The sequence below is a fragment of the Erinaceus europaeus genome, chromosome 23, assembly GCF_950295315.1.
Source record: "Erinaceus europaeus chromosome 23, mEriEur2.1, whole genome shotgun sequence".
In the NCBI taxonomy this organism is placed as follows: domain Eukaryota; kingdom Metazoa; phylum Chordata; class Mammalia; order Eulipotyphla; family Erinaceidae; genus Erinaceus; species Erinaceus europaeus.
Window position 1 is genome coordinate 5,717,409 of NC_080184.1, and position 26,879 is coordinate 5,744,287.

Sequence of the window (26,879 nt, forward strand, 5' to 3'; positions counted from 1 at the left end):
AACTCTCCCTTTCCTTTTGATATGTGAATGTCTCTATCCAATAAATAAGTGTTTTTTTTTGTTTTGTTTTGTTTTAAGATTTTTGTTTATTTATTCATGAGAAAGACAGGAGGAGAGAGAGAGAGAAAGATCCAGACATCATTCTGGAACATGTGCTGCCATGGATTGAACTCTGAACCTCATGGTGAAGAATCTTCCGAGATCAGACGAGATCGGGCGTGTTCAGGGTGGTATGACCATAGACCATGGTGAAGAATCTAAAGCTTTATCCACAGAGCCACCTCCTGGACCACAGTAAGATTTTTTTTTTTTTACAAGTCAATGATGTCCCCATTACCATGTATAAGGACCTAGGTTCAAACCCCCCATATCCCCACCTGCAAGGATTAAGTTACACAAGCCATGAAGCAACGTTGTAGGTGTCTTTCTCTGTCTGTCTTTCCCCCCTCACTGTCTCCCCATCACCTATCCATTTCTCTCTGTCCTATGAAGAAGAAAAAAAGAAATATTAAATATGCATTTATTTTACCAGCTGGTGCTTACAATGGTAAGAAGGAGTGAACCTGGGCCTTTGGATCCTCAGACATGAGTGTCATGTTGCATAACCATTATGGTATTTATGAGCACCCTTTAAATATTTATTTGAAGAGAGAGAGAGAGAGAAAACCAGAGACTAAAGACCATGAGATTTCAGGAGAAATGTTTTTTTAAAAAATCATGCTGGGAGTTGGGCTATAGCGCAGCGGGTTAAGCACACATGGCACAACGTGCAAGGACCAGCATCAGAATCCCGGTTCAAGACCCCAGCTCCCCACTTGCAGGGGAGTCAATTCACAGGCGGTGAAGCAGGTCTGCAGGTGTCTATCTTTCTCTCCGCCTCTCTGTCTTCCTCTCCTCTCTCCATTTCTCTCTGTCCTATCCAACAACAATGACATCAATAACAACAACAATAACTGTAACAATAAAACAACAAGGGCAACAAAAGGGAATAAATATTAAAAGAAAAAAACTTTAAAAAAAATCATGCTACCATAAGATAGTTATATATTGAAATAGGTTTTTGGGAATTCATAAGATAGGAGGTTGCACTGTTTGATAATGCAGGTTGTGCTGTGAGAATAAAAAGTATATAACTCAGGTGAGCTCACCTTGGAGCTCCACCCACCAGCAATATAGATTGGACAGAGACTGTCCATGTCTTCTGTCTCACAATGTAATTGGATGAAGCCCTTGCCACACAGAGAACTACTTTTCTGATTGGAAAATGTACAAGAAACTCTGGACACAAGATACAGCTCTCCCAATAACATCCAAACAAAACCAGGGATTTCTAAGTGACAGGATTCCTGTCCTATCAGCTTTTAGAAAGGGTGTGTCTGGTGAACAATTCAAAAAAGAAATGCCCCAGCAAACCTTTCTAGTCAATGTCCAGCTAGAAGCTTTAGCATTTAACCACCTACACTTTGGGGATCCGGCAGTGGCACATGCATTAAGTGCACATAGTACTAAGCAGAAGGACCCAGGCAAGAATCCCAGTTTCAGCCCTTGGCTCCCCACCTACAGGAAGGACACTTCACTAGCAGCAAAGCAGGTCTCTTCCTTCTCTCCCGCTCCTCTTTCTGTCATACCCAATAAAATGGAAAAAAAAAAAAAAAAACTTGTGGGGGGGGGGTCTCTTCACTAGCTGTGAAGCAGGTCTCCAGGTATCTTTCTCCCCCTCTTTGTCTTCCCCTTCCCCCTCAATTTCTCACTCTACTATTCAACAATAGCAGCAAGAACAATGGGAAAAAAGTGACCTCCAGGAGCGGTGGATTCATAGTGCCAGCACCAAGCCCCAGTAATAACCCTGGAAGAAAAACAAATAAAATGAAAAAAATCTTCCCTAAGTTGTAGCACTGTGACCTCACACCTGTGAAGGCAGTGCTGCTAGCCCAGGCCCTGTGCAGACTACACTCTTCAGCCTGCTCACAGCCTGGTTCCCAGAGGACAGTGGCCTCTATTACCTTGGGAGCTGCAAGCCTGTACCATGCTGATGCTAAGCCCTGCTGGGAAATTGGGCAGATGCAGTCACATCTGCCATGTTGTCCCCTCAGGCTATTGCTAGTTCCCTGCAATAGCTGCAGTGCTATGGTTACTCCTCCCCCTTCCCAGTCTCGCCAGAGCTACTCCCATAAAAGCCCTTCTTCTTCTGCACCTTTCTCTCTTGCTGGCTCCTTCACTTCAGTGTTTAGATGCAGAAAAGGTTGCTGCGTGAGGCGGCCATTTTTGCTACCTCCACGTGGCCCAACCTGCTTCTCTCTCACCCAACTCTGATGTGCCAGCGCAAATAAAGATTTGTGTTCCTTCTTTGCTCTGGATCTCCTCTCACTTCTCCACGGTGCAGCTCAACAGAGCCCTGCCCTGCTCTGTTCTCTGTAGGTAAGTTCATAGACAAACATGAATAGATGACAATAGAAAATGGTATTGGAACAGTGGGTAACAGCGGTTTTACATAGGAGTTTTGGGGAGATGTTGCTTACAGTAGTCTGCCTTAAGGTTGAGACAGAATGGAACAAACAGGGAGTCGGGCGGTGGCACAGCTGGTGAAGCGCACATGGCACAAAGCGCAAGGACCAGTAGTAAAAGGATCCCGTTTCAAGCCCGGGCTCCCCACCTGCAGGGGAGTCACTTCACAGGTAGTGAAGCAGGTCTGCAAGTATCTGTCTTTCTCTCCCCCTCTCTGTCTTCCCCTCCTCTCACCATTTCTCTCCGTCCTATCCAACAACAATGACATCAATAACCACAACAATGTTAAACAACAAGGGCAACAAAAGGGAAAATAAATTTTTAAAAACGCTTAAAAAAAAGGAATGAAACAAAGAGACGACTTTGGTGTTTGGGAAACTGTACAAGCTGCTGGTGAACTCTTCTCATCTCTGTCAGAAAAAGTAACTGAATTTAACAAAGCTCTTGGGGAAAATCCAGGACTTGTCAACCAATCTTGTTATAAAGATGGGCATATAAAGATGGGTAGTTGTTCAAGGTGACAGGGAGTAATCCTTCAGAAACAGATGATCTAACGAACGAAGAAGCATATGAAAAATACATAGACACTATTAAAGAGTAAAAGTGGAACCCCTAGACTAGTATAAAACAGTCTAGCACAGTTTTTTAGATTTTATTAAATATTTATTTATTCCTTTTTGTTGCCTTTTTATTGTTGTAGTTGTTGTCGTTGTTGAATAGGACAGAGAGAAATCAAGAAAAGAGGGGAAGACAGAGAGGGAGAAAGAAAGACACCTGCAGACCTGCTTCACAGCCTGTGAAGCTACTCTCCTGCAGGTGGGGAGCTGGGGGCTCGAACCAGGGTCCTCACACCGGTCCTTGCGCTTTGCACCGCATGTGCTTAACCCGCTGTGCTACCGCTAGACTCCCTGGATATAAGATTTTAAGAAGCAACGTTTAGCAATAGTCATGGAAGGGAAGTTATGTATAATACTACTGGATGAAACTACCCCTTTCTAACTAGTGCATATGAGCATTTTTTTTTACACCACCCTACTATTTCTAGGTCTAGTTCCAGTAATAATATTCAATTTTGTGAAAATGTCTGTAGTTAAAATGTATGTAATTCAAAGAGAACACTGTTGTCCAAAGTCATACATGGCGTAATCTGCTTATATCCATCCCTGGTTATTATCCGTAGTGATATTTCCACTGGAATTAACTGGCAGTGGAGAGAAGCTAGTTGCATAGTGTCAGGCCAACAATACTGTCTTAACTTTTGCAATAGCCTGTGTTTGGTGGTGCTATTTTTATGTAGTGAAGCAATCATTTTGCTGGAAAATAAAGTCAGCTTAATAATAAAACAATAAACAAAAAAAGAAAAGTCTTTTGCATAACCACAAAAACAGCAAAGAACTTCTGTAGTTGTCTCTGTTTATCCCTTTTTTAAAAAATATTTATTTAATCCTTTTTGTTGCCCTTATTTTATTGTTGTAGTTGTTATTGATGTTGTTGTTGACTAGGACAGAAAGAGATGGAGAGAGGAGGGGAAGACAGAGAAGGGGAAAGAAAGATAGATACCTGCAGACCTGCTTCACCGCCTGTGAAGCGACTCCCCTGCAGGTGGGGAGCCGGGGGCTCGAACTGGGATCCTTATGCCGGTCCTTGCACTTGGTGCCACATGCGCTTAACCCGCTGCGCCACCGCCTGACTCCCTGTTTATCCCTTTCTATCTTTTTCTGTTTCAATTTCTCTTTCTCCTATCAAATAAAAATAAACAATTTAAAGCAAAAATAATGTAAACAATGTTGGGGGGGGTAAGTGGAAGGGACAGCAGATGCCAAAAACTTCCAGCAGTTTTCCTTGTTCTGCAGAAAAATTTGTTATTTTATAGGCCAGGTGGTGACCTATCTAGATGAATGTACAAGTTACACTTTGCAGGACCTGGGTTCAAGCTCCCAGTCCCCACCTGTATGGGAGAAAGCTTTGCAAGTGGTGAAACAGTGTTGTAGGTTTCTCTCTCTATCTCCCTTTCAACTCATAATTTCTGCCTCTCTCTATCTAATAAATAAATATTATATATTTTAAAAACTATTTTATTATTATTGTTGCCACAGGGTCATTGCTGTGGATCAGTGTCAGGATGTTGAATATACCACTAGCAGTAACCATTTTCCTTTTTTTTTCTTTTTTGTGAAATCTGTATTTAACAAGACAGAAATTAAGAGGGAAGGAGGAAATAGAGGAGAGGGAGAGAGGTGTGGTCTAGGATATAGCACAGTGGACTCTCAAGCATGTGGTTCTGAGTTCAATCCCCAGTGGCACTTGAACCAGAGTGATGTCTGGTTCTTTCTCTCTCCTCTTATCTTTATCATTATTAAATAAGTCAAATATTAAAAAGAGAGAAAAATGATACACACCTGCAGCCCTGTGTCACCACTCAAAAAATGTTGCTGCTGGGGTCTGGGGAGACAGCATAGTGGTTATGCAAAAGACTTTCATACCTGAGGTTCCAAGGTCTTAGGTTCAATTCCCAGTACCTCCATAAGCCAGAGCTGAACAGTGCTCTGATGTTTCTCTGTATCTCTCTCGATACAATAAAATAAATAAAATATTGTTTAAAAAAGTGTTGCCCCACCAGGAGGGAAGTTGTGCTTGTGCCCAGCTACTTGGGCGTGGTAATGTGTGAGCTCAACTGGGTGCACCACTGCCTGGCCCCCCTTATTCTACATTTACTGAAACTCTGAGCCTTATAAGGGCCAAACAGTGTGTGCTCCATTGCACACAGGTGGAGGCTGCAGGGTGCTGAGCGCCAGTGCTAAATTCCCAGCCTAGTCACCCTGCTTGGGATCTTCAGTCCTGTCCTGGTTCCACAACCCAGATCGAGGTTCTGATTCCAGAGCCAGCACCTCACTCAAGGATAGAACAGGACTCAGTTCTACCTCTGGTCTGGGGAGAATCAGGATGGACTCCAGGGGATCCAATACTGGAGGCTGAAGGCAGTGTCTGGTGTCCAGTCTACCTGCATGGGGGACAATATAGGACCCTGGGAGTCTTTCCTGCAGCCTAAGGCAGGGGCTCATGTCAGGATGTGAAGGACTCACCCAGAGACCTTGACCTCAGGGCTGCTTCCAGCCCCAGTCCTGCCTCTTTGAAGCAGCTCCTCCACCTGCCAGCTCTGGGGGTCCACACTCACCATCCTCTGCCCTGGCTCCCGGCTCTCAGCAGCATTCTTCTGGTGGCCAGAGTCATCTTTCCAGGAGCAGGTCCTGCAGAGAGAAGCAGGAACACTGATGGCTCAGGGGTGGACCAATTGCTCTCTAGAGAGAGTAGGTTTTTTTTTTTAATTTAATGTCTTGTTATTAAGCTGATTACTGTAAAAAAATGGCAACTAATCCCTAGCACTGCAAAAACGGTATCATCTGTTTTCCATCTACACCATGCCTCGGCCTCGCGTGAGCTTAATGTGCAGCTTGGCGATACGAGAATCCGGCATGAAGCCCAGCCAGTCTATCTTGGCGTTACTCTCGATCGCACTCTATCATTTCACGAACATCTCATAAAAACTGCAGCAAAGGTGGGCGCGAGGAATCACATCATTGCAAGACTGGCCAGCTCCTCATGGGGCGCGAGCGCTTCCACACTACGATCATCCTCTCTGGCATTATGCTATTCCACTGCAGAATACTGTGCCCCAGGATGGTTCCGTAGCCCCCATGTCCACTTGGTCGACTCCAAATTATATTCCTCCATGAGGATCATTTCTGGAACCATCCGTTCCACCCCGGTTCCATGGCTGCCAGTTCTTAGCAACATCGCCCCGCCAGATATTCGTCGGGATGCGGCATCATCTAAGTTCATTTCCCACGTCTACGCTCGACCGGACCTGCCAATATACGCGGATATCTTCGCCCACCCTGTCCAACGCTTGACGTCTCGTCATCCAATCTGGTCCCCTACGCCTACACTGAACTTCTCTGTTCCAGTCTCTTGGAAACAGAGCTGGCAGTCAGCTGAGGTAAAGAACAAACACCTCATCACAGACCCCTGCGAGCTTCAACCCGGCTTTGACCTAGCACGTTATGATGGGGCCCTCCTCAATCGCCATCGAACAGGCCATGGCCGGTGCGCCGCTATGTTCCATCGCTGGGGAGCCAGAGACGACCCGAACTGTCCCTGCGGCTACAGACAGACTATGACCCACATAGTCAACGACTGCCACCTCTCCAGATTCAAAGGAGGTCTCGAAACTTGACATCAGGCTCAACCTGACCCTGTTGACTGGCTACGGAAGAAGGACAAACGCTAGAAGAAGAATTAAGCTGACCTTGTTTTCCCGCAAGACTTTGCTTCACTATGCAGAAATAATACCATCAAACACAGTATATTGCAAAAATTAAGATAGTATTGTCATCTGGTATATAGTTTTCTAACTGCCAGTGAATTCCAGTGAAAATAACAGTAAGTACTGTTACTAGGGATAGATGTAAGTAGATTACATTACATATCACTTGAGATTCACCATATCTTTGAATTACATAATTTATACTAGGCATTCTCAAAAAAAACTATAACTGAAGAGTGGTCTAGAAACAATAAGGTGGAATGAAAACAAATTGTGTTATGCTCATATGGAATAGTGAGTTAAGGGGTAGTTTGACCCAGTAATAGTGTTGTAATTTCTCTTTCCACTGCTATGCCTAGAAGTTGCTACTTAAAATCTTGTATCCGTGACTAGTTTAAAGAACTGTGCTAGAGTAAGTTGTTTCATAGTAGTTTAGGAGTTCTGTTTTTACTCCACGATATGTTTTATGTATTATTATTTACCAGAGCACTGCTCAGTCCTGACTTTTGGTAGTGCTGGAGATTAATCCTGGAACTTTGGAGCTTCAGGCATGAGAATCAATTTGCATAACCATTATGCTATCTATCCCCACTATTTTATGTCTTTTTCATATGCTTCCTCACTCATTCAGTCATCATGTCTGAAGGATTACACACAGTCACCTTGATCAGCCACCCATCTTCATAGCAAGATTTACTGATGAGGCCTGGATTTTCTTAAAGAGCTGCCAAGAAAGCTCTTCCATGTAGGAGTCAATCTAACACCTCCCCCCCACCCCCAGGAGGGAACTGGGGAATGGCCCCAGGATGCTGCTCCCTCCCCCATCAGCAGCAAGTCTAGTTCACTGGCAGCTTGTACACTTTTCAAAGCACCAACCTCATCTCTTTGTTTCATTCCGTCCCAGCTTCAGGTAGCCGACATTAAACCACATCTCCCAAAGCTTCCTGTGCAACACTGCTGATACTCACAGTTCCAATACCATTTTCTGTTATTATCCATTCATGTTTGCCTGTGGAGTCACCTACAGAGAGCAGAGCAGAGCAGGGCTCAGCATGCACACGGTGCCGGCATGCAGCCCGCAGGGCAGCAGAGGCCGCAGCGCTCCAGGAGCCAGGCTGTGAGCAGGCTGCAGAGTGCGGGTTACACGCTGCACAGCCCGCAGCTCCAAGTGCCCAGGGTGCGGGGTCACAGCGCTGCCCCTCCCATGGCCAAGCAGCAGGGAAAATAGAGCGAGCAGGAGTCAGCCAACTGGATGAGGAAGCTGGTGGGAGTGTTTTTAACTGCTGAAGCTTCCCTACCACTGGTCAAGGAAGAAATTCGGCTGCCATTTCTTCCTTTAACTGTTCTGCAGGCAGGCACACCCTCTATAGGAGTTGATAGGGCAGCATCCCTGTCATTTACAAATGTCTGGTTTTTGACTGGATCTTAACATTATCCAATAAGAACTATAGTTGTCTGTGTGGCAAGGGTTTCAACCAATTATATTCTGACACAGTGGACATAGACCAATCTGGGCGGCAGGTGGGTGGTGCTCCAAATTGAAAGCAGACACTCTAGGAAGTAAGGCACTCTGACGCTGGAGCTTGTGTTTGTGAGATCCAGCTTTTCTCTACTTTTCTCAGTGTGGCTCACATCTCCTGCGATTTGGGCCTTGGCGAAGAGTCTTAAGTAAATTCTGCACTGGATGGGATATGTGAGTGTGGCTCATCGCGGCTGAGATTGGGAGGGGGTGCTGGAGACTTGCTACAATATTCCGGGATGCAGCTTTGCATCTGGGCCTCTCTTCACAGTCAGTCACCATCTCCACTGTACACGGAGGCTGGACTCCTGTTAACTGTCCTGATCCTTTGGGGAAGTTGGGGGTCGGGAGTTCTTGATGGGCAGGACATGGGATCACCATTCATTTCCCCAATTTTTTCTCTCCCGGTGCATGAGTGCAGGGTGCCTGGGTCCAGTCCCATTCTCTGCGGAGAGTCCCGGGATCTGGACCCGGGACCTTAACCCAGGTTGAAGGAGGAAGGACTTGCTGACCCCAGACAAGAAGGTCAGTTTGGGAGCCAGCATGCCTGTGGGCACCTTGCAGCCTCCAGCTGAGCCCAGCGCACTTCTGATTGTTCTGCCTGCACTGGGATCTGAGGTTTCTGCAGATGTAAACTACAGAATTCTGGGGCGGAGGTAGACAGCCTAATGGTTATGCAGAGATTCTCATGCCTGAGACTCCAAAGCAAGAGATTCTCTCATTCTTTCTCATTTTTATTTGTCTTAGTTATAGATTTTAGATTTCTGGTGTCTGTTAAATCATCCCTCAAGCCGTTGCACTTTGTGTCTATTTTGTGGCCTTAGCAGTGAATCTCGCAGAAGTGTCCCGGGACTGGCCTTGCCTTCTAATAACCTTGTTGGAGAAACATAAGCAGTTCCCCACCTTAAAGTGAGGGGCATGCAGAGATGCGTGAAAAGTGTTCACATAATCATCGTGGCACCAGGGTAGTGTGAAGAAACTGAGAAAATGAGATTCTGCCCACTGCCTGGTCCCAGCGGGGAATCAGAATTATTTTTCTTATTTAAATGTTACTTATTATTTCAGTATAACACTGTTCAGTTCTACCTTATGATAGTCTGGAGATTAAACCAGAGAACTGAGAGTCTCAGACTTGAGGTCATCTGTGTATTCACTGTCATATATATATATATGTGTGTGTGTTAGTTTTTGTCGGCAATCATTTTCTCTACATCTTTGGGCTTATTTACTATTCTTTTTCTGACTAGGGTTATTGTTGGGTTTCAGTACCTGCACTATGAATCCACTGTTACTGGAGGCTTTTTTTCCCATTTTGTTGCCCTTGCTGTTGTCGTTATTGTTGTAGTTGCCATTGATGTTGAGGTAGAGCACATAGAGGAAGGGAACACAGAGAGGGGGAGAGAAAGATAGACACCTGAAGACCTGCTTCACTGCCTGTGAAGCGACTCCCCTGCAGGTGGGGACCTAGGGGGTAGGAACCTGGATCCTTACTCTGGTCCTTGCACTTTGCGCCACTTAAGCTTAACCCTCTGTGCTGGTGCCCGACCCTCCTAAAGAATATTTTTGTTGATTGATTTTGGGTAGAGTCAGAGAGAAACTGGGAGGGCGGAAGGAGAGATATACACACACAGTGCTGCTGGTCTCGTCTTGAAACTCTCAGCCTCTGTGGGGACCAGGAGTTGAACCCAGGTCTATGAGCACTGCAGTGTGTATACTCAGCCAGCTCCACTACCACTCTGCCCCTGTAATCAGATTTTAGTGCAGTGTTGTGTAATATGACTTGCAAAACTCTGGTGTGTACCATTCTGGTTAGTTCAGTTATAAAGTATTTGTAGAAGATATTGTAGAGAATAATGAACATTTATACTTTTTCAGTAGTAGAAAAAGCTCCCAGTGGTCCAGAAGGTGGTGCAGTGGATAAGGTATTGGACTCTCAAGCATGAGGTCCTGAGTTCAATCCTCAGCAGCACATGTACCAGAGTGATGTTTGGTTCTTTCTCTCTATATATCATGTCTCATGAATAAGTAAATAAAATTAAAAAAAAGACACACAGAGAGAAAGTTTCCACTTACTGAAGACTATAAAAGTGTACTGTGAGTCCCTGCCCTATTTGTCCTTGTCCATATGTGGAATTAGTGGTTCTGGAGGTTCTTTATGCAACAGGAGTTGGAGGACTTTATGTCATTGATAGGAAATATAAAGAAGCATGAAGGAATCTTTTGAGATCTGTTTCTTTTTCAACACTGTAGCTGAGGTTCCCAGCACAGTCAGTGCCTCTAGGAACAGAGCAGGTGATTATCTTCAGCACTAACAAGGATTTTTTATATTATTTTTAATCTATATATTTTGGATAGACACAGCCAGAAGTTGAGAAGGTAGGGGGTGATAGAGAGGGAGAGAGACGAGACACCTGTAGCACTGCTTCACCACTTATGAAGCTGTCCCCCTGCAGGTGCGGACTAAGGTCTGGAACCTGGGTCCTTGTGCACAGTAACATATGCACACAACCAAGTGCAGCACCACCTGGCCCCTCCTAAGGATCTTGTTAGCATACCAAGTCATGGACTTCATGATGAACCATCCTCCTGAATGGCCTGGCAAAGTCCTTTAAGATCTGTGGAGGAATACGGGGACCATGCCTGGGGTTTCTTTCTATTGGGGATAAAGTTTACTGGGAATGCGTGGACTTTCTCCGGAGGAAAAGCTCTGTCACAAAACCGTCAAAGGCATTGTGTCCGGTAGTGGTGTATCTGTGGGGGGAGGAGTCACAGAAGTTGAAGCTGTTGGAGAAGAGAAACTGGACATGTGTCTGCCAAACCGGGACTCCCGGGGCAAAAATGCAAATGGCTTAGGGTGGGTAAGCTCAATGAGCATGTCCCTTAACTCTTGGATCTCAGCCTCAAGGTCCTTTGACCTTTTGGGAGGGCTCCCTACGTGTTAGCGAGCAAAATCAAACCACCATCCACTGCAAGGAAGCAAAAGATGTTTATTCACGAATTGCAATCCAGGCCGAGTGGCAACAGACAACAGTCTGCCAGCTCGACCCTGAACAAAGCTCAAGCCATACAATTTATAGGAATTCAGACTACACTCAGGGAGGGGGAACACATCACCTTATCAGCCTATATCCAATCATTTCAAACTTAGCAAAATCCTAATCCATTTAGAGCAAAGCATGGGCTAGTTCTAAACATCACACCAGACCAATAGGTCCCGGCCAAAGTGGGGGTCACCACATTCTTTTGTTCTTTGTCGGGACCACCCGACCATCTGTTTGCAATCTATCGGGCCATCATTTATCAGGCCATCTGTTTTTAACTGTCTGGTAACAGTATTCTGTTGCAGAGGTCATGAGGAGGCCTGCTCGCTGCAGGGTCTGTCAAAATAATTGATGGCCTCTTAGGTTCTGTCGAGGGGAAAAGGGCAAGGAATTTTCCACCTCACTGGGCAGGAGGGCAAAAAGCAACTATATTTAAACTATTCTTAAAACTCAAACTCAAAAAAGCAACTATACTTATAACTATTTTAGAGTTACTGCCTCTAACACTACGTATTCCCTGAAAGCTGCGACCATGGTCAAGAGGATCCAAGGTGCAGCCCCATGGAAAACCTGTCTCATGACGAAAGAGTAGAGGGTTTGGGAAGCCTCTTCAGGAGAAGGAAAAATCACCCATGGTGGAGAAATAAGAAGAGGGGTATACTTATCTGGGGGCTGGGTGGTAGGTCCCATGTTGACGTCCCTGTTCAGGCGCCAGATGTTGTGTTGTGTCACTGTCACGGGGGAGAGAGAAGAGACTAGAGCGGAATGGGAACACAAATCTTTATTCTCACGAGCACCCCAGAAATGGGCAAGAACAGTGCAGTTCAGGCCATGTGGAGCTAGAAAAATGGCTGCCTCCCACTAAGCCTACCAGCCCTTCTCTGGGTCTCAGCAGCAGTGGGCTTTATAGGATAAAAACCGGAAGTGGCAAGTTGGGACGGGATTGGCTAGGAAACAAGGCATTCCGGAAATAGAGTTTCAAGTCTCACGGGAATGGGGAGGGGAGTGGGGAAAACAAGGCACTCTGGGAAGCTAGAGTTTCAGCTCTTCGGGAATGGGTGATACCCTGAGGGTATCTGCACAATTACCAACACACTTAGACCCACTCTGTTAACCACCTTACCTCCCCCTCCTTTTTTTTTTTTTTAAAGATTATTTATTAAGGAGAAAGTAGGTGGAGAGAGAGAGAAAGAACCAGACATCCCTCTGGCAGAAATGGTGCTGGGTATTGAATTCAGAAACTCATGCTTCAAAGTCCAATGCTTTATCCATAGCACTACCTCCTGGACCACACATTCAGATTTTCTACACTTGATCTTAAACAAAAGGCACAGAAGTTATGAGTATCCAGATTTCCTTACCCAGATGTATTATTCTTTTACCTGTGGAATTTTTAGAGTTCCATAACTGGTCCAAGATCTTTTAAAAATTCTGGTATGATTTCTGAAATAATGGCAGCAGATTTTATATGTCCCTCGATGTTACATTAGGACTGTCTTACTCCTTTACTCACTCTATTCTCCCTACTTGTATCACCACCCTATTCCTCTGTGTGGAGCGAAGGAAGACCTATAAATGGTGGGTGCACAGGTTCCTGCTGAGTCAAGAGCACCTGGGAAGGGAGGTCCAGTAGAGGCTGTGGGCTCTGGACTCAGGTGGCAGGAAGAAGTGCTAGTTGGCATGGCAGAGCAGAGAGATGGTACAGAAAGTTCTCAGAGTATGGCGTTTTGGAAGGAATTTTTTAAAGTTTATTGATTGAATAATGATTGACAGGACCATAGGATAAGAGAGGTACAGATCTACACAGTTCCCACCACCAGAGTTCTGTATCCCATCTCATCTATTGGATGCTTTCCTCCTCTTTATCCCTCTGGGAGCTTGGACCCAGGATCATTATGGGGTCAGAAGGTGGAAGGTCTGCCTTCTTTAATTGCTTCTGCAGTGGACATGGACATTGGCAGGTTAATCCATATTCCCAGCCTGTCTCTCTCTTTCCCTAGTGGGGCAGGGCTCTGGGGAGGTGAGGTTCCAGGACACATTGGTGAGGTCATCTGCTGAGCAAAGTCAGGTTGGTGTCATGGTAGCATATGCAATTTGGTGACCTACTCTCTTTAAGATATAAAGCAGAATAATTCGTTTAATAATAGGGAACCCACAGTTAAGAATATACCACATGAGATTTGGGATCTTTATGTTAGAAGAAGCTAGGAAACTCTTTTAGATGTATTCCAAGAGGTACATGACTTTACTCATTTTTGCTTGTGCCCTACAGCATGCAGGTGGGCTAAAGGTATTCTCTGGGAAATTTGTGTCAGAGTTGGAAATAGGATTGGGAAACTGGATCAGGGCAGAGTAGCTCTCCAATATGGAAGTAGCATATAAATGCCATTCATTGTAAATCCCATCAATCTGAACTAGGGCCCATTTCCATTTATTTGTGTAACCTCTGCACCCCTATCAGTCTGAGCTCACATTCCATGGTCATAGCTAAGAACATTCTAAGGTGCTCTGATTTCACGACCAGTCTTGAGTGACAGAGTATGTTGATCCACCTTCCCTCCAGAGAGTGTGGCAATTTCTACCACTTTTCTCCTTCCTCTTCTTCTTCTTCTCCTCCTCCTCCTCCTCCTCCTCCTCCTCCTCCTCCTCCTTCTTCTTCTTCTTCTTCTTCTTCTTCTTCTTCTTCTTCTTCATGTTTACTTATTCCCTTTTGTTACCCTTGTTTTTGTTTTTATTGTTGTAGTTATTATTGTTGTTGTTATTGATGTCGTTGTTGTTGGCTAAGTTAGAGTGAAACGGAAAGAGGAGGGGAAGAGAGGGAAAGATAAAACACCTGCAGACCTGCTTCACTGCCCATGAAGCAACTACCCTGCAAGTGGGGAGCCAGGGGATGGAACCGGGATCCTTAGCTGCTCCTTACACTTTGTGCCTCATTCACTTAACCAGCTGCGCTACCGCTGGACGCCCCATTTTTTTCTTCTTTTTTAATTCATTAGGAGGCTAATGGCTTACAGTCAACAGTAAAATATAATTGTACTGTTAGATAGGACAGAGAAAAATGCAGAGAGGAGGTGAAGACAGAGGGAGGGAGAGAAAGATAGACACCTGCAGACCTGCTTCATTGCTTGTGAAGCGACACTCCTGCAGGTGGAGAGCTGAGGGCTCAAAATGAGATCCTTACGCTGGTCCTTGCACTTTGCGCCATGTGGCCTGTGCCTAATCCGCGGCTCCCGAACATCTTTTATTTTTTCAATAGTAGGATTTAACTTTCACACCATCTTTTTAAAAATTGTCTATTTATTTGATAGAGATAGCCAGAAATCAAGAGTGAATGAGGTGATAGAGTAGGAGAGAGACAGAGAGTCACCTGCATTCCTACTTCACCACTCATGAAAGCTTTCCCCTATATATGGGAACCAGGGGCTTGAACCTGGCTTCTTAAGCATTGTGTACTCAATCAGGTGTGCTACCACCCGGCCCCTATGAAGGTCTTTTTGTATGTGAATGTCACTGTTTTAGTGTTGATCTGAGCGGTATTAACGTAAAACCTGAGTTAAGTTGGAAGACTCTTAGACATTATGCTCGAATTTTGGCCATACGTTTGTCAAAGAGAAAGTAGAGGTTCTGAATGAAACATATCCATAAAATTTCTTGCCTTTTGGAAAGATCTGATATGCAGTATAATTCTCTAAGTAGCCCCCAGTGTGCTTGTCTTTGTTCTTGACTCTCTTCTCTTGACATTGAAATGCTAAGTTATTGGGCCTTCTATGCATTACAGTGTCTTCCCCGTAGGTGCAGTGCAAAGAGGCCTTGCTGGTGGATTAAAATCATAGTCTCAAATTCCTGCTGTGATTTCTCTTCATTTTCTGGCATGAAAGGAAGTTGAGAGAAAGAGGAAGAAATGGCAGTTTCTCAGGTAAGTGACATGTCCCACTTCTGATTCTGTCTTTTTCCTCCTGAATAAGTTATATTTTAATTTATAAATGTATTTTATATTATAAAAGTTTATTTCACTGCTTTTGATTTGCCTGCATATTTTATTTATTTTTTCCCTTCCCTTCCCACCTATTGCTCTTTCTGCCTACTCTTTTTTTTCCCCCTTTTTTGTTGCCCTTGTTGTTTTTCATTGTTGTTGTAGTTATTATTGTTGTTGCTGATGGCATCATTGTTAGATAGGACAGAGAGAAATGTAGAGAAGAGGGGAAGACAGAAAGTTAGACACTTGCAGACCTGCTTCACTGCCTGTGAAGCGACTCCCCTGCAAGTGGGGAGCTGGGGGCTTGAACCGGGATCCTTCTTCCAGTCCTTGCACTTTGCGCCATGTGCACTTAACCCGCTGCGCTACCTCCCGACTCTCCTGCCTGCTCTTAAAAACTTATTTCTCTACCAGGGATATCTCTGGGATTCAGTGTCTGCATATTGTCACCAGTCGTTGCTGCCATGATATATAGATACAGATATAGATAGATATGAAAGAGAGGAGGGATGGGGACAAAGTTAAGGAGAAATTATCATAGCAGTGTTCCTCCATTCATGAAGTTTCCCCTGCAGGTGTTGGGGGGAGATGAGACTTGAGCCTGGAAGCTCAGAGGAACATTCTAGCCTGCAATCATTTCAAGACCAGTGTTTCTCAATTGCAGAGTAGGGTGACTCTGCCTCCCTTCAGAGAGTAGGGCAGTCCCTGCCATTGCTGCTTTAGTGAGGACAAGGTCCTGGAGAGCCCCACAAGAGGGCTCATGATAACATTCCTGATGGTAATGACCTGTGATGGTGGAGAGTGGGATCTCTTTGAGGTCTAGGCCCATCATATCTATGTGGTAATGCACACTGGGAATCTGCTATGTCCTGGAACTCCACCTCCACAGAGCCCTATTGCACTAGGGAAAGACAGAAATGGGATGCAGGTATGGACTGACCTGTGGGCAGCCATGTCCAGTGGAGAAGCAATTACAGAAACCAGACCTTCCACCTTCTGCTCCCCATACAGATGTTTGGTCCATATTCCCAGAGAGATAAAGAATAGAGAAACTTCTTTGGGACGGGGGTATGAAACTGATGGTGGGATTTGAATTGTATGAAATTGCACCCCTCTTATCTCACAGTTTGGCAATCATTAAATCATTTATAAAAAGTGATGGCAGTACCTCAGAATGAAAACATAATCACACAGTACATTCCATTTCCTGATTCCTGTTGTTATCTTCAACATGGACATTTGCATGCTGATCCATACCTCAGCCTGTTTCTATCTTTCCCTAGTGGGATACAACTCTCGAGAGTTGAGGTTCCAAGACACATTGGTAAGGTTTTCTACTTAGGGATGGTGTCATGGTAGTGTCTGCAACTTGGCCAAAAAGTGGTAAGAGATAAAGCAGGACATTTTTTTCTTTTTTTTAAAATAATTTTTATTATCTTTATTTATTTATTTTAATTATACCTTTTATTTATTTATTCCCTTTTGTTGCCCTTGTTGTTTTCTTTTTTTTGATAGTTCTTTTTTATTATTTTTTATATTTATTTATTTATTTTCCCTTTTGTTGCCCTTGTTTAATGTTGTAGTTATTGATGTCATCATTGTTGGATAGGACAGAGAGAAATGGAGAGAGGAGGAGAAGATAGAGGGGGAGATCTAGACACCTGCAGAGCTGCTTCACCCCTTGTGAAGTGACTCCCCTGCAGTTGGGGAGCCCAGGGCTTGAACCAGGATCCTTACATCAGTCCTTGTGCTTTGCGCCACATGCACTTAACCCACTATGCTACCGCCCAACACCCTATCTTTATTCATTTATTGGATAGAGACAGCCAGAAATCAAGAGGGAAAGGAGTGATAGAGATAGAGAGAGATAGATACCTGCAGCACTGCTTCACCAATTGCAAAGCTTTCCCCCTGCAGGTGGGGACTGGGGGCTCAAACATGGGTCCTTGAGCACTGCAACATCTGTGCTCACTCATTTGTGCCACCACCCAGCCCATATTTATTTATTTATTTATTTATTTATTTATTTATTTATTTATTTATTTATTTCTTCAGTCTAATACTCACCCAATTGAGCTATTTCGGCTTTTTTTTTTTCCTAATGAACAGGAACGTAAAGATAAGAATGGAGTAGATGGGATGAATGGCCTTCATATGGGAAGAAGCTAGGAAGTCTAATTTAGGTATAGTGGTTTCTAACTACAGCACTGTGCACATTGGCTTATTGTGATCCCAGGGGTTAAACCTTGAAACATCAATCTTACATGTCTTTGTGTAACTATTCTGCTCTATCCCTAGTCCCAAACTACATATTTGATGACTAGTGGCCTAAACCATATATGATTTTTCTCCTCCCACACCATTTTTTAATTCAAATACAAAGAGATACAGCATAGCAGTGGAACTTGCCCTAATGTCATAGCACTTGGCCATGTAATGGCAGGGTTGAGAACTTGAGAATTGGGCTATGATAAGGTATGTGCCCTACCTGGTAAATTATTCTTTCTCTCTTTACTTATTGGATGGCAAACGCTAGAAGAAGAAGACTTATTGGATATAGAGAGTTAGAAATTGAGAGGAAGAGGGAGAGAGACAGACACCTGCAGCACTGTTTCACCACTCTTGAAGCTTTTCCCCTGCAGGTGGGGACCAGGGGCTTGAACCCAGGGCCTTGCGCATTGTAACACATGTGCTCAACCATGTGCACCATGACTGGTCCCATGAATATATGTTTTAGACGGAGACAAAAAGTAAGAGACTGATGGAGACCACAGCACCAAAACTTCCTTCAGTTCTGTAAGAGCTGGGCTTGAACCTAGTCATGCACCTGGTAAAGAAGCTTATGGTAACAGGACTGAATATGTCATTGAAGACTTACAAGGCCAATATACACCTCTGTAACCACCTAGACTGTGGTCTTACCCAAGACCTTCCTACTCTATGGCATCTGAGTCCTCAAATGTCACATAGAGAGCTAGGAAGCTTTGGAGCTGTCATTCACACATGAAAATTAAGTAAGAATGTTGCTGATCATATATTGGCTCAACAAATTAGGGCTTCGCTACACAGAACACCAAGAAATTGATGTAGTTTGGCACCATTACTCATAGGTTTGAAAAATGGAAAGTGGTGTCCCTTTCTTTTTATCATCGTTGTTTTCCGAGGCAATGCCTTGCACAAATGTAATTTCACCTTCCCTGAGCTCCTTGTTCATACAGAGACATCACTGCTCTTGATCTTTCTTTCTCCCACTCATATGCTGTCAGGTCTGGACCCTGCACATTATCCATGTCAAGGCACAATCTCAAAATGATGAAATGTCTCTTTGGCTCTCTCTTTTTAAATTTTTCATTTATTTATTTTTATTAGTGATTTACTATTGACTGAAATGCTTATATAGTAACTATGGGGCAAAATTTCACACTTTTCCCACCACCAGAGTTCTATATCCACATTTCCTCCACTCAAAACTACCCTGGTTCTGCCAAGGTCCCAGATATGGGTTGACTGTTATATAAATTTCCTCGATTTTTTTTCCTATGCTCCTGCCTTCTCATTTTTACTAAGTCTCAACTACACCTAATACTACTTCTGAATGCCTTTAGTTTTTCTCCTTTTCTTTTAATGTCCTCATAGAATTGGGTTTCAGAGGCCTCTATTTACCTTCTATTAATAATATTTCACTCCATCTATTAATATTATATTATTATTAATATTACTATTATTATTATATTATTTCACTCCTATACATTTGGTATAGACCAAACTTCTTTTTGAGTTGCAGAAGGTTGGATTTCTACCTTCTGTAATTGCTTCTTTGTGGAACATGGGCATTGACAGTTTTTGATCCATATCCCCAGCCTCTTCCTATCTTTCTATGGCAGGGATAGGACTCTGGAGAGGTAAGGTTCTGGGGCACATTGGTGTGGTTGGTTGCCCAGGGGACAACTTGGTATCTGAAAGGCAGTAAGTTATAAAGCAGGACAAAGAGTCTAATAAATTGAAGTGAGAAAGTACGAATTTAGCATATGAGAATAGGGATTTCAAATTGTAAAGAAGCTAGGAAGTCTATTTTAAGTATGTTTCTAGGGGCCCAGGATTTGAGTAATTTTTGCTTGAGTTTGATAGCTAACATAGAGATGGACTAAAAATATTGTTTTTGAAGACAGTTTCAGACCTAAGTATAAAACTACCCATCATATTTATAGGGTTCATCCAAGGATTCCCTTTCTAGTAGTGTTCTCCTTCTATCTAATATTATTCATTTATTGTATTTATTTCATTATTTGGAGAATAATTTCTTCTTTTTCACAAATACATGCTTTTAGTTTAGGATCCAATCCTGGACAATAGGTGTGTGCATTTATTTGGGCGTGATCCTGTGGTGTCAGAGTCTTGTGTTTTACATTTACTGAGCTACCATCTGGTCTCCAAGTTACTTTATTTTAAAGGGCTTTTAAAGAAAGTGATCTCAGAATTCCTTTCAGCTCTAAAACTAGGGGATGATTGGAGTTTAACCTAAAGCCTTTGAGGCTTGAAGCCTAAAATTCTGATATATCTTCTCACAGTCCCCAGTCTTTCTCATTACAAAATAAAAGTTAATTTTTTTATTACATATTAATACTAATTTCACATGACAGAGACATAGGGAGGGAGGAAGAGAGATTGAGATAGACCTCATAACATCATTTTGGTACATGTTTGGGATCAAACAATAAAGTTTAAGCACTCAAAGGCAATAATCTGCAAGTTGAGTAGTTTCAGGTTTACTTATTTGAAAAATTCCAGTTTGTCACACTAAACCTAGAAATAAGGGAACTAGAAGACACTTTAAAACATAGAACATACTTTACTGGGAGTTGGGCGGTAGCACAGTGGGATAAGTGCAGGTGATACAAAGCTCAAGGACTGGCGTAAGGATTCCAGTTCGAGCCCCCAGCTCCCTACCTGCAGTGGAGTCGCTTCACAGGTGGTGAAGCAGGACTGCAGGTGTCTATCTTTCTCTCCCCTGTGTTCCCCTCCTCTGTCCATTTCTCTCTGTCCTATCCAACAACAACAACATCAGTCATAACTATAACAATAAACCACAAGGGCAACAAAAGGGAATAAATAATAATTTTTTTAAAAAAAAAAGAACATACTTTACCATAAATGAGGACCTGAAGCCAGTTTTCCCAGCCACCATATGACAGTGCTATACATAGGCAAATAACTTCACAGATGGATGAGTGGTTCTGTAATATCTCTAGTACTTTCTCTGCCTCTACTTCCCTTTATTTCTCCATATCTCCCTCCCTCCCTCTCTCTCTGTCTCCATATATATGGAAAAAAATATATAGTTTGACAGCTCCTTTATGGAATAGCTGGAACCTTGAGTCTGTGCTTACAGCAAGCAGTGCTGTCTCCTTACTCCAGTCCCAGTAGGATGACTCACTTCTTTGAAGGAGAGAGTATATTTGTGAAGACAACATAATTATCATGCAAAGAACGTTAATGTCTGAGGTTCTGCTGTCCTAAATTCAATATACAGCACCACCAGAAACCAGGGCTGAGCAATGTTCTGTCCCCCTATATATCGCTTTCACTAATACATAAATGTAATTGTAAACAAAATATGATCTATGGCCATCAAAATAGCTCACTCAAAGTATTAGCTTCTTTGCCATATTCATAGTCATCATTTGAGGCAGGCCCCACTATATTGGAGCTTCAGTGCTCGGGTATCTTTCTTCTTTCTCTTTTTTCACCTAAAAAAAAGATACCATGAATAAGTAAAGCCTCAGACATAAAAACATGAATAGGAAAACAAATTAAGTTGTTTACTGGCTCCTCTCCCAGACCTGACTCTGTTCTGCTTGGGCCTGTTTCTCCAGACTCTCAAGTGCATTGAACTGTTTCACATGACATGCCAGCAACTGGACTCAGGAGCTCATGCTAGAAAATCCAAAGCTGGGAGTCGGGAGGTAGCACAGCGAGTTAAGCACAGGCGGCGCAAAGCACAAGGACCTGCGTAAGGATCCCGGTTCGAGCCCCCGGCTCCCCACCTGCAGGGGAGTCGCTTCACAGGTGGTGAAGCAGGTCTGCAGGTGTCTGTCTTTCTCTCCCCCTCTGTCTTCCCCTCCTCTCTCCACTTCTCTCTGTCCTATCCAATAACAGGGACATCAATAACAACAATAATTACTACAACAATAAAAAAAAAAAAGAAAGAAAATCCAAAGCTGTAATCATTGTAGCAATCATTGTATCACCTTCAGTGATGCGAGGTGTTTGGTGATCAAGTCACCAAAGATAGGTTTGGAGATGAGACCATCATCAACTTCATAAAGTAAAATCTGCTATCAGGATGAAGTGTTTTCTCATATAAATACAATGCATATATTTTAGTGCTCAGTGACTCATGAAGATGTAACTGTGATATTCAGTCAAGAGGAGTGGGCACTATTAAATCCTTCAGAGAAGAAACTCTACAGAGATGTGATGTGGGAAACCTTTATGAACTTTGTCTCAATAGGTAATTATAATATTCATTAATTTGTCGAGTAGAAGACCAATAATTTTTGTCCACCAGTGTTCACCAATGTAACTGGAGTCACTGTTAAGTGAACAGGGCATGATTGTGATTATGACTAATGATGAATCAAAAATCCAGTATAATTGTATAATTTGTAATATTTTTGAATTTTTAGAAAAATTGCAAGGGGACCATTCTACAAAAGAGCAGCACAACCAGCAAGGAAGTAAACAAAGGTTTGAGTCATAGTCATAATAAAAAATACTGTCTAAGCAGAAGCTACTGTGAACTGCACTGAGATTTACTGCCAGTGTAGCTTCCCTTTGTGAATGGGCACTTATGGTTTTTTTTTTTTTAAATAAATATTTATTCCCTTTTGTTGCCTTTGTTGCTTTATTGTTGTAATTATTATTGTTGTCATTGTTGTTGGATAGGACAGAGAGAAATTGAGAGAGGAGGGGAAGACAGAGAGGGGGAGAGAAAGATAAGACACCTGCAGACAGACCTGCTTCACCACTTGTCAAGTGACTACCCACAGGTAGGGAGCCGGGGGCTTGAACCAGGATCCTTATACTGCTCCTTGAGCTTTGTGCCACTGTGCCACTGCCCGACTCCTGGCACTTATGGTTTCTTAAGTGTGTGCTCTGTAATATTTGAGCTATTACTTGGCTCACACTACCATACAATCTCTTTAAGTAAAAAAAAAAAAAATTATTATCAAAGTTTTAAACCATTCAAAAATGATGCTATGAATAAGTTATGGAGTAGATGGGCATGTAACTCAAATAGTGATAGATTTGACATACATGCCTGAGGCTCTCATTTGAATCACTGGCAATACATGTACCCTAATGGTGTTATAAATTAACTCCATTTTCCACTTCAGGGAAAAATCATTATCCCATATAGTAAATAAATGAAAATTTTAAAGGCATAGAAAATCAGTGATTACAAAGTAGTATACTTGAAAACAGGAAGCATATATCGTATGTATGAATATCTACAATTTAATGATATTTACAGATAGTCATTATGGAACAATCAGTGATTTCAATCAAAATTTCAACACAAAGACAAAACTTGCTATTAACAAAAGGTAGTTCAATTTATACAAAACATCTATAAATTTATAATTGGTTATATCTTATTTCATATATGTATTATAGAAGCAAACTTAATGTTTACCAACTTTTTCTTAGAGCTTTGCTTTATCTTCATCTGTGAGAGCCTTTTGTCAGTATACCGGGAGTCGGGCGGTAGCACAGCGGTTAAGCGCAGGTGGCGCAAAGCACAAGGACTGGCATAAGGGTCTCGGTTCAAGCCCCTGGCTCCCCACCTGCAGGGGAGTCGCTTCACAAGCAGTGAAGCAGGTCTGCAGGTGTCTATCTTTCTCTCTCCCTGTCTCTCCCTCCTCTCTCCATTTCTCTCTGTCCTATCCAACAACGAAGGCATCAATAACAACAACAATAATGACTACAACAATAAAACAACAAGGGCAAAAATAAATAAAATATTAAAAAAAAATTTTAAGTCAAATGTATTGATAATTTCTATGACTTTATTGTTTACATATTTTAATGACCTTCACTTTCCTAATAAAATTGAGTTTTACTTTTGTTTGTTCATATTTCATTTAATAACTTTTCATTGTTTTACAGTAATATAGTCAATATCACTGAAGCCAAAGAAAGAAGTCAAAATGGTCAAAAACATCAAGAATGTGAATTAAATAACCACGTATTCACTTATTCTTGTCATCTTCAAAAACAGAAAAGAATTCACATTGGAGAGAAATCTTATGAATGTAAACAATGTAGCAAAATATTCAGTTGTTCCAAATATCTTTGGAAGCATGAAAGAATTCACAGTGCAGAGAAACGCTATGAATGTAAACAATGCAGTGAAACATTCAGTTCTTCTAGTCATCCTCAAGAACATGAAAGAAGTCACAGTGGTGAGAAACCATATGAATGTAAAAAATGTAGTAAAAAATTCAGTTGTTCCAGTGATCTTTGGACACATGAAACAACCCACAGTGGAGAGGAACCCTATGAATGTAAACATTGTAGTAAAACATTCTGTTTTTTTAGTCAACTTCAAAGGCATGAAAGAACACACAGTGGAGAGAAACCCTATGGATGTAAACAATGTAGTAAAACATTCATTCAATCCAATCATCTTCAACAACATGAAAGAACTCACAGTGGAGAGAAACCCTATGGATGTAAACAGTGTAGTAAAACATTCAGTTCTTCCAGTTCTCTTCGGAGGCATGAAAGAACTCACAGTGGAGAGAAACCCTATGGATGTAAACAGTGTAGTAAAACATTCCTTTCTTCTAGTAATCTTCAAAGACATGAAAGAACTCACAGTGGAGTGAAACCCTATGGATGTAAACAGTGTAGTAAAACATTCCGTTCTTCTACTCATCTTCGAACACATGAAAGAACTCACAGCGGAGAGAAACCCTATGAATGTAAACAATGTAGTAAAACATTCAGGCAATTCAATGCTCTTCAGGAACATGAACGAACTCACAGTGGAGAGAAACCATATAAATGTACGCAATGTAATAAAACATTCATATACTCCAGTACTTTTAGGACACATGAAAGATCTCACAGTGGAGAGAAACCCTATGAATGTAAACAGTGTACTAAAACATTCGGTTCTTCCAGTTCTCTCCGACAGCATGAAATAACTCATAGTGAAGAGAAACCCTATGAATGTAAACAATGTCATAAAGCATTCAAACTTTCCAGTTCTCTTAGGAAACATGAAAGAATTCACAGTGGTGAGAAGCCCTATGAATGTAAACAATGTCATAAAACATTCAGTCAGTCCAGTCTTCTTCGGAGACATGAAAGAATTCACAGTGGTGAGAAACCTTATGAATGTAAGCAATGTAATAAAACATTCAGACAGCTATCTAATCTTCAGACACATGAAAGAATTCACAGTGGAGAAAAACCCTATAAATGTAAAGAACATAGTACAACATTTAGGTATCCCAGTCATCTTTAGGAGCATGAAAGATCTTACAGTGGAGAGAAACCATATAAACGTACACAGTGTAATAAAACATTCAGATAATGCAGTCCTTTTAGGACAGGTGAAAGATCTCACAGTGGAGAGAAATCTTATGAATGTACACAATATAGTAAAACATTCAGTTGTTCCAGTTATCGAACACATGAAAGAACTCAGAGTAGAGAGAAACCCTATGAATGTGAACAAAGTACTAAAACCCCAGAATATCCCTCTACTCTTCAGGTGTATGAAAGAAGTCACACTAGAGAGAAACCCTACGAAAGTAAACAATACAGTAAAGCTTTCCATTATTTCACAAGCATATGAAAATAGGCACCATGTCAATAAGACTCAATTTGGTAATCTTTGAACAAATGAAATTGCTGACAGTGGAGAGAAATTTTAATGAAATTTTAAATGATTAGAGATCACAGTTTGAAATACACAAGTGAACACATATTTGTGAGTATTATATGAAGTAAGGAATTTAAATAACCATTTTAATTCTAATACTTTGAGAAGTCCACTTAGTACAGAAAATTTATTAACTATGAATAATGATTCTCAGGATGATGTTTTTCACACATCAGAATGTACTAACATTAGAAAAAAGATCTTGTCCATGTAGACATTATAGAAATACATTATACAACTACTAAATAACTCATACTGGAGAGAAACTTACTGAATATAAATCAGTTGAATAGCAATAGGTACTTTGTGAACCTTTATGTTTTTTGCATGAATTGTGTCTGTCTTGTGGAAAAGTACTTTTGTTCTTTAAGTTTGATTCTCAGGTGACAAGCAGTGAAGCAGGACTTCAGATGTCTCTGCCCTCTTTCCTCTGAATTTGTCTCTACCTATCAAAGTAAATAAAATTAAAAAAAATTAACTCAATATGGATGATTTAATTTTTTAATATTTATTTTCCCTCTTGTTGCCCTTTCTATTTTTAAAATTTTTTAATATTTACTTTCCCTGTTGTTGCCCTTGTTTTTTTAATTATTATTATTTATGTCGTCATTGTTGGATAGGACAGAGAGAAATGGAGAGAGATGGGGAAGACAAGGAGAGAGAAAGATAGACACCTGAAGACCTGTTTCACCACCTGTTAAGTGACTTCCCTGCAGATGGGTAGCCGGGGGTTCAGACAGGGATCATTATGCCCCTTGATCTGTAGTGTTTTTTCTTTCTTTTTTTTTTAATGAGAGCACTGTTCAGCTCTGGCTTATGGGTCTGCAGGGGTCTGTTGAGTTGTTCCTGATAGAGATGACTGGTAATATTGGGGAGAGGGATTTATTCCAGGTCTAGGCCCATCATGTCTGTTTGGGAATCTCAGGACTCCTTGACTAGAGTCCCAGCTGATGGGGTTGGCACAGGTGCCACCATGCAAGCTGCTTGACACCGTACCAGCTTTGCAGGAAGTTCAGCATGGCTGGACTCTCCAGGCCAAACTGAAACCATCTTGTCTTTTGCCATGATTAACCTCTGTGTGGTCTTAATAATATTTACCTATGGCCAGGCTCAGAGCCTAACCAATGATAAAAATAATGACAAAACCTGCACTGCACTCTGTTAAGATTGATCATAATGGAACAAGCAATATCAGTAATGCAGAATTTTTCAGGAGGCTCCAATAGGAAACAATGTTTTCCCCTTTATCTACACCACTTCCTTTAGGATTCCCCCTAAAATATAAAGATTGTTGGTTCCCACAGTGGAGGGCCCACCTTACATAGCATAATTAACTAATGGAAAGTTATGGTACCTGCCTAGATACAATGGGCCTTTTAATCTGCCACCCACTACTATGCTCCCATTTCCTTATGCAGGAATAGTACGCAAGAACCTAGGTCATATAGTGAGCATACACAGAAGATGGATTCTAGCTAGAGAGTTTAACTTTATGGAGAGGCTGGCCAGGTCAGCACCACCTTGGTGCCTTCTCAGTAAGGAACAAAACAAAACTCCTT

The 26,879-nt window shown here is 42.1% G+C and overlaps 4 protein-coding genes across 6 annotated transcripts in view; 2 read left to right on the forward strand and 2 right to left on the reverse strand.

Moving 5' to 3' along the window:
- LOC132535582 (zinc finger protein 709-like) overlaps positions 1-8,154 on the reverse strand; it is a 31,866-nt gene extending 23,712 nt beyond the window's left edge. Inside the window, exons 1-2 of the mRNA XM_060182101.1 lie at positions 7,851-8,154; positions 5,681-5,753 (exon numbers count right to left, since the gene is read on the reverse strand). The gene's annotated coding sequence lies outside the window, so the exon portion shown is untranslated. The remainder of the gene's footprint in view (positions 1-5,680; positions 5,754-7,850) is intronic.
- The window catches only part of LOC103123672 (zinc finger protein 709-like), a 418,768-nt gene that overhangs the window by 196,381 nt on the left and 195,508 nt on the right, over positions 1-26,879 (reverse strand). The gene's annotated exons all lie outside the window — the stretch shown is intronic.
- The window catches only part of LOC103123658 (zinc finger protein 14-like), a 75,164-nt gene continuing 56,695 nt past the window's right edge, over positions 8,411-26,879 (forward strand). The window contains exon 1 of the mRNA XM_060182075.1: positions 8,411-8,497. The gene's annotated coding sequence lies outside the window, so the exon portion shown is untranslated. The remainder of the gene's footprint in view (positions 8,498-26,879) is intronic.
- Positions 8,412-25,798, forward strand: LOC103123657 (zinc finger protein 709-like). The gene is made up of 5 exons (XM_060182150.1): positions 8,412-8,522; positions 15,182-15,305; positions 21,750-21,876; positions 22,052-22,112; positions 23,535-25,798. Exons 2-5 carry the CDS (start codon positions 15,291-15,293, stop codon positions 24,898-24,900), a joined length of 1,569 nt encoding a protein of 522 aa, XP_060038133.1. The 5' UTR covers positions 8,412-8,522; positions 15,182-15,290; the 3' UTR covers positions 24,901-25,798.

Coding starts and splice junctions, on each gene's coding strand:
- LOC103123657 (XM_060182150.1), top strand. Junction 21,877..22,051: donor TATGAACTTTGTCTCAATAG/GTAATTATAATA, acceptor TTGAATTTTTAG/AAAAATTGCAAGGGGACCAT. Junction 22,113..23,534: donor CAGCAAGGAAGTAAACAAAG/GTTTGAGTCATA, acceptor ATTGTTTTACAG/TAATATAGTCAATATCACTG.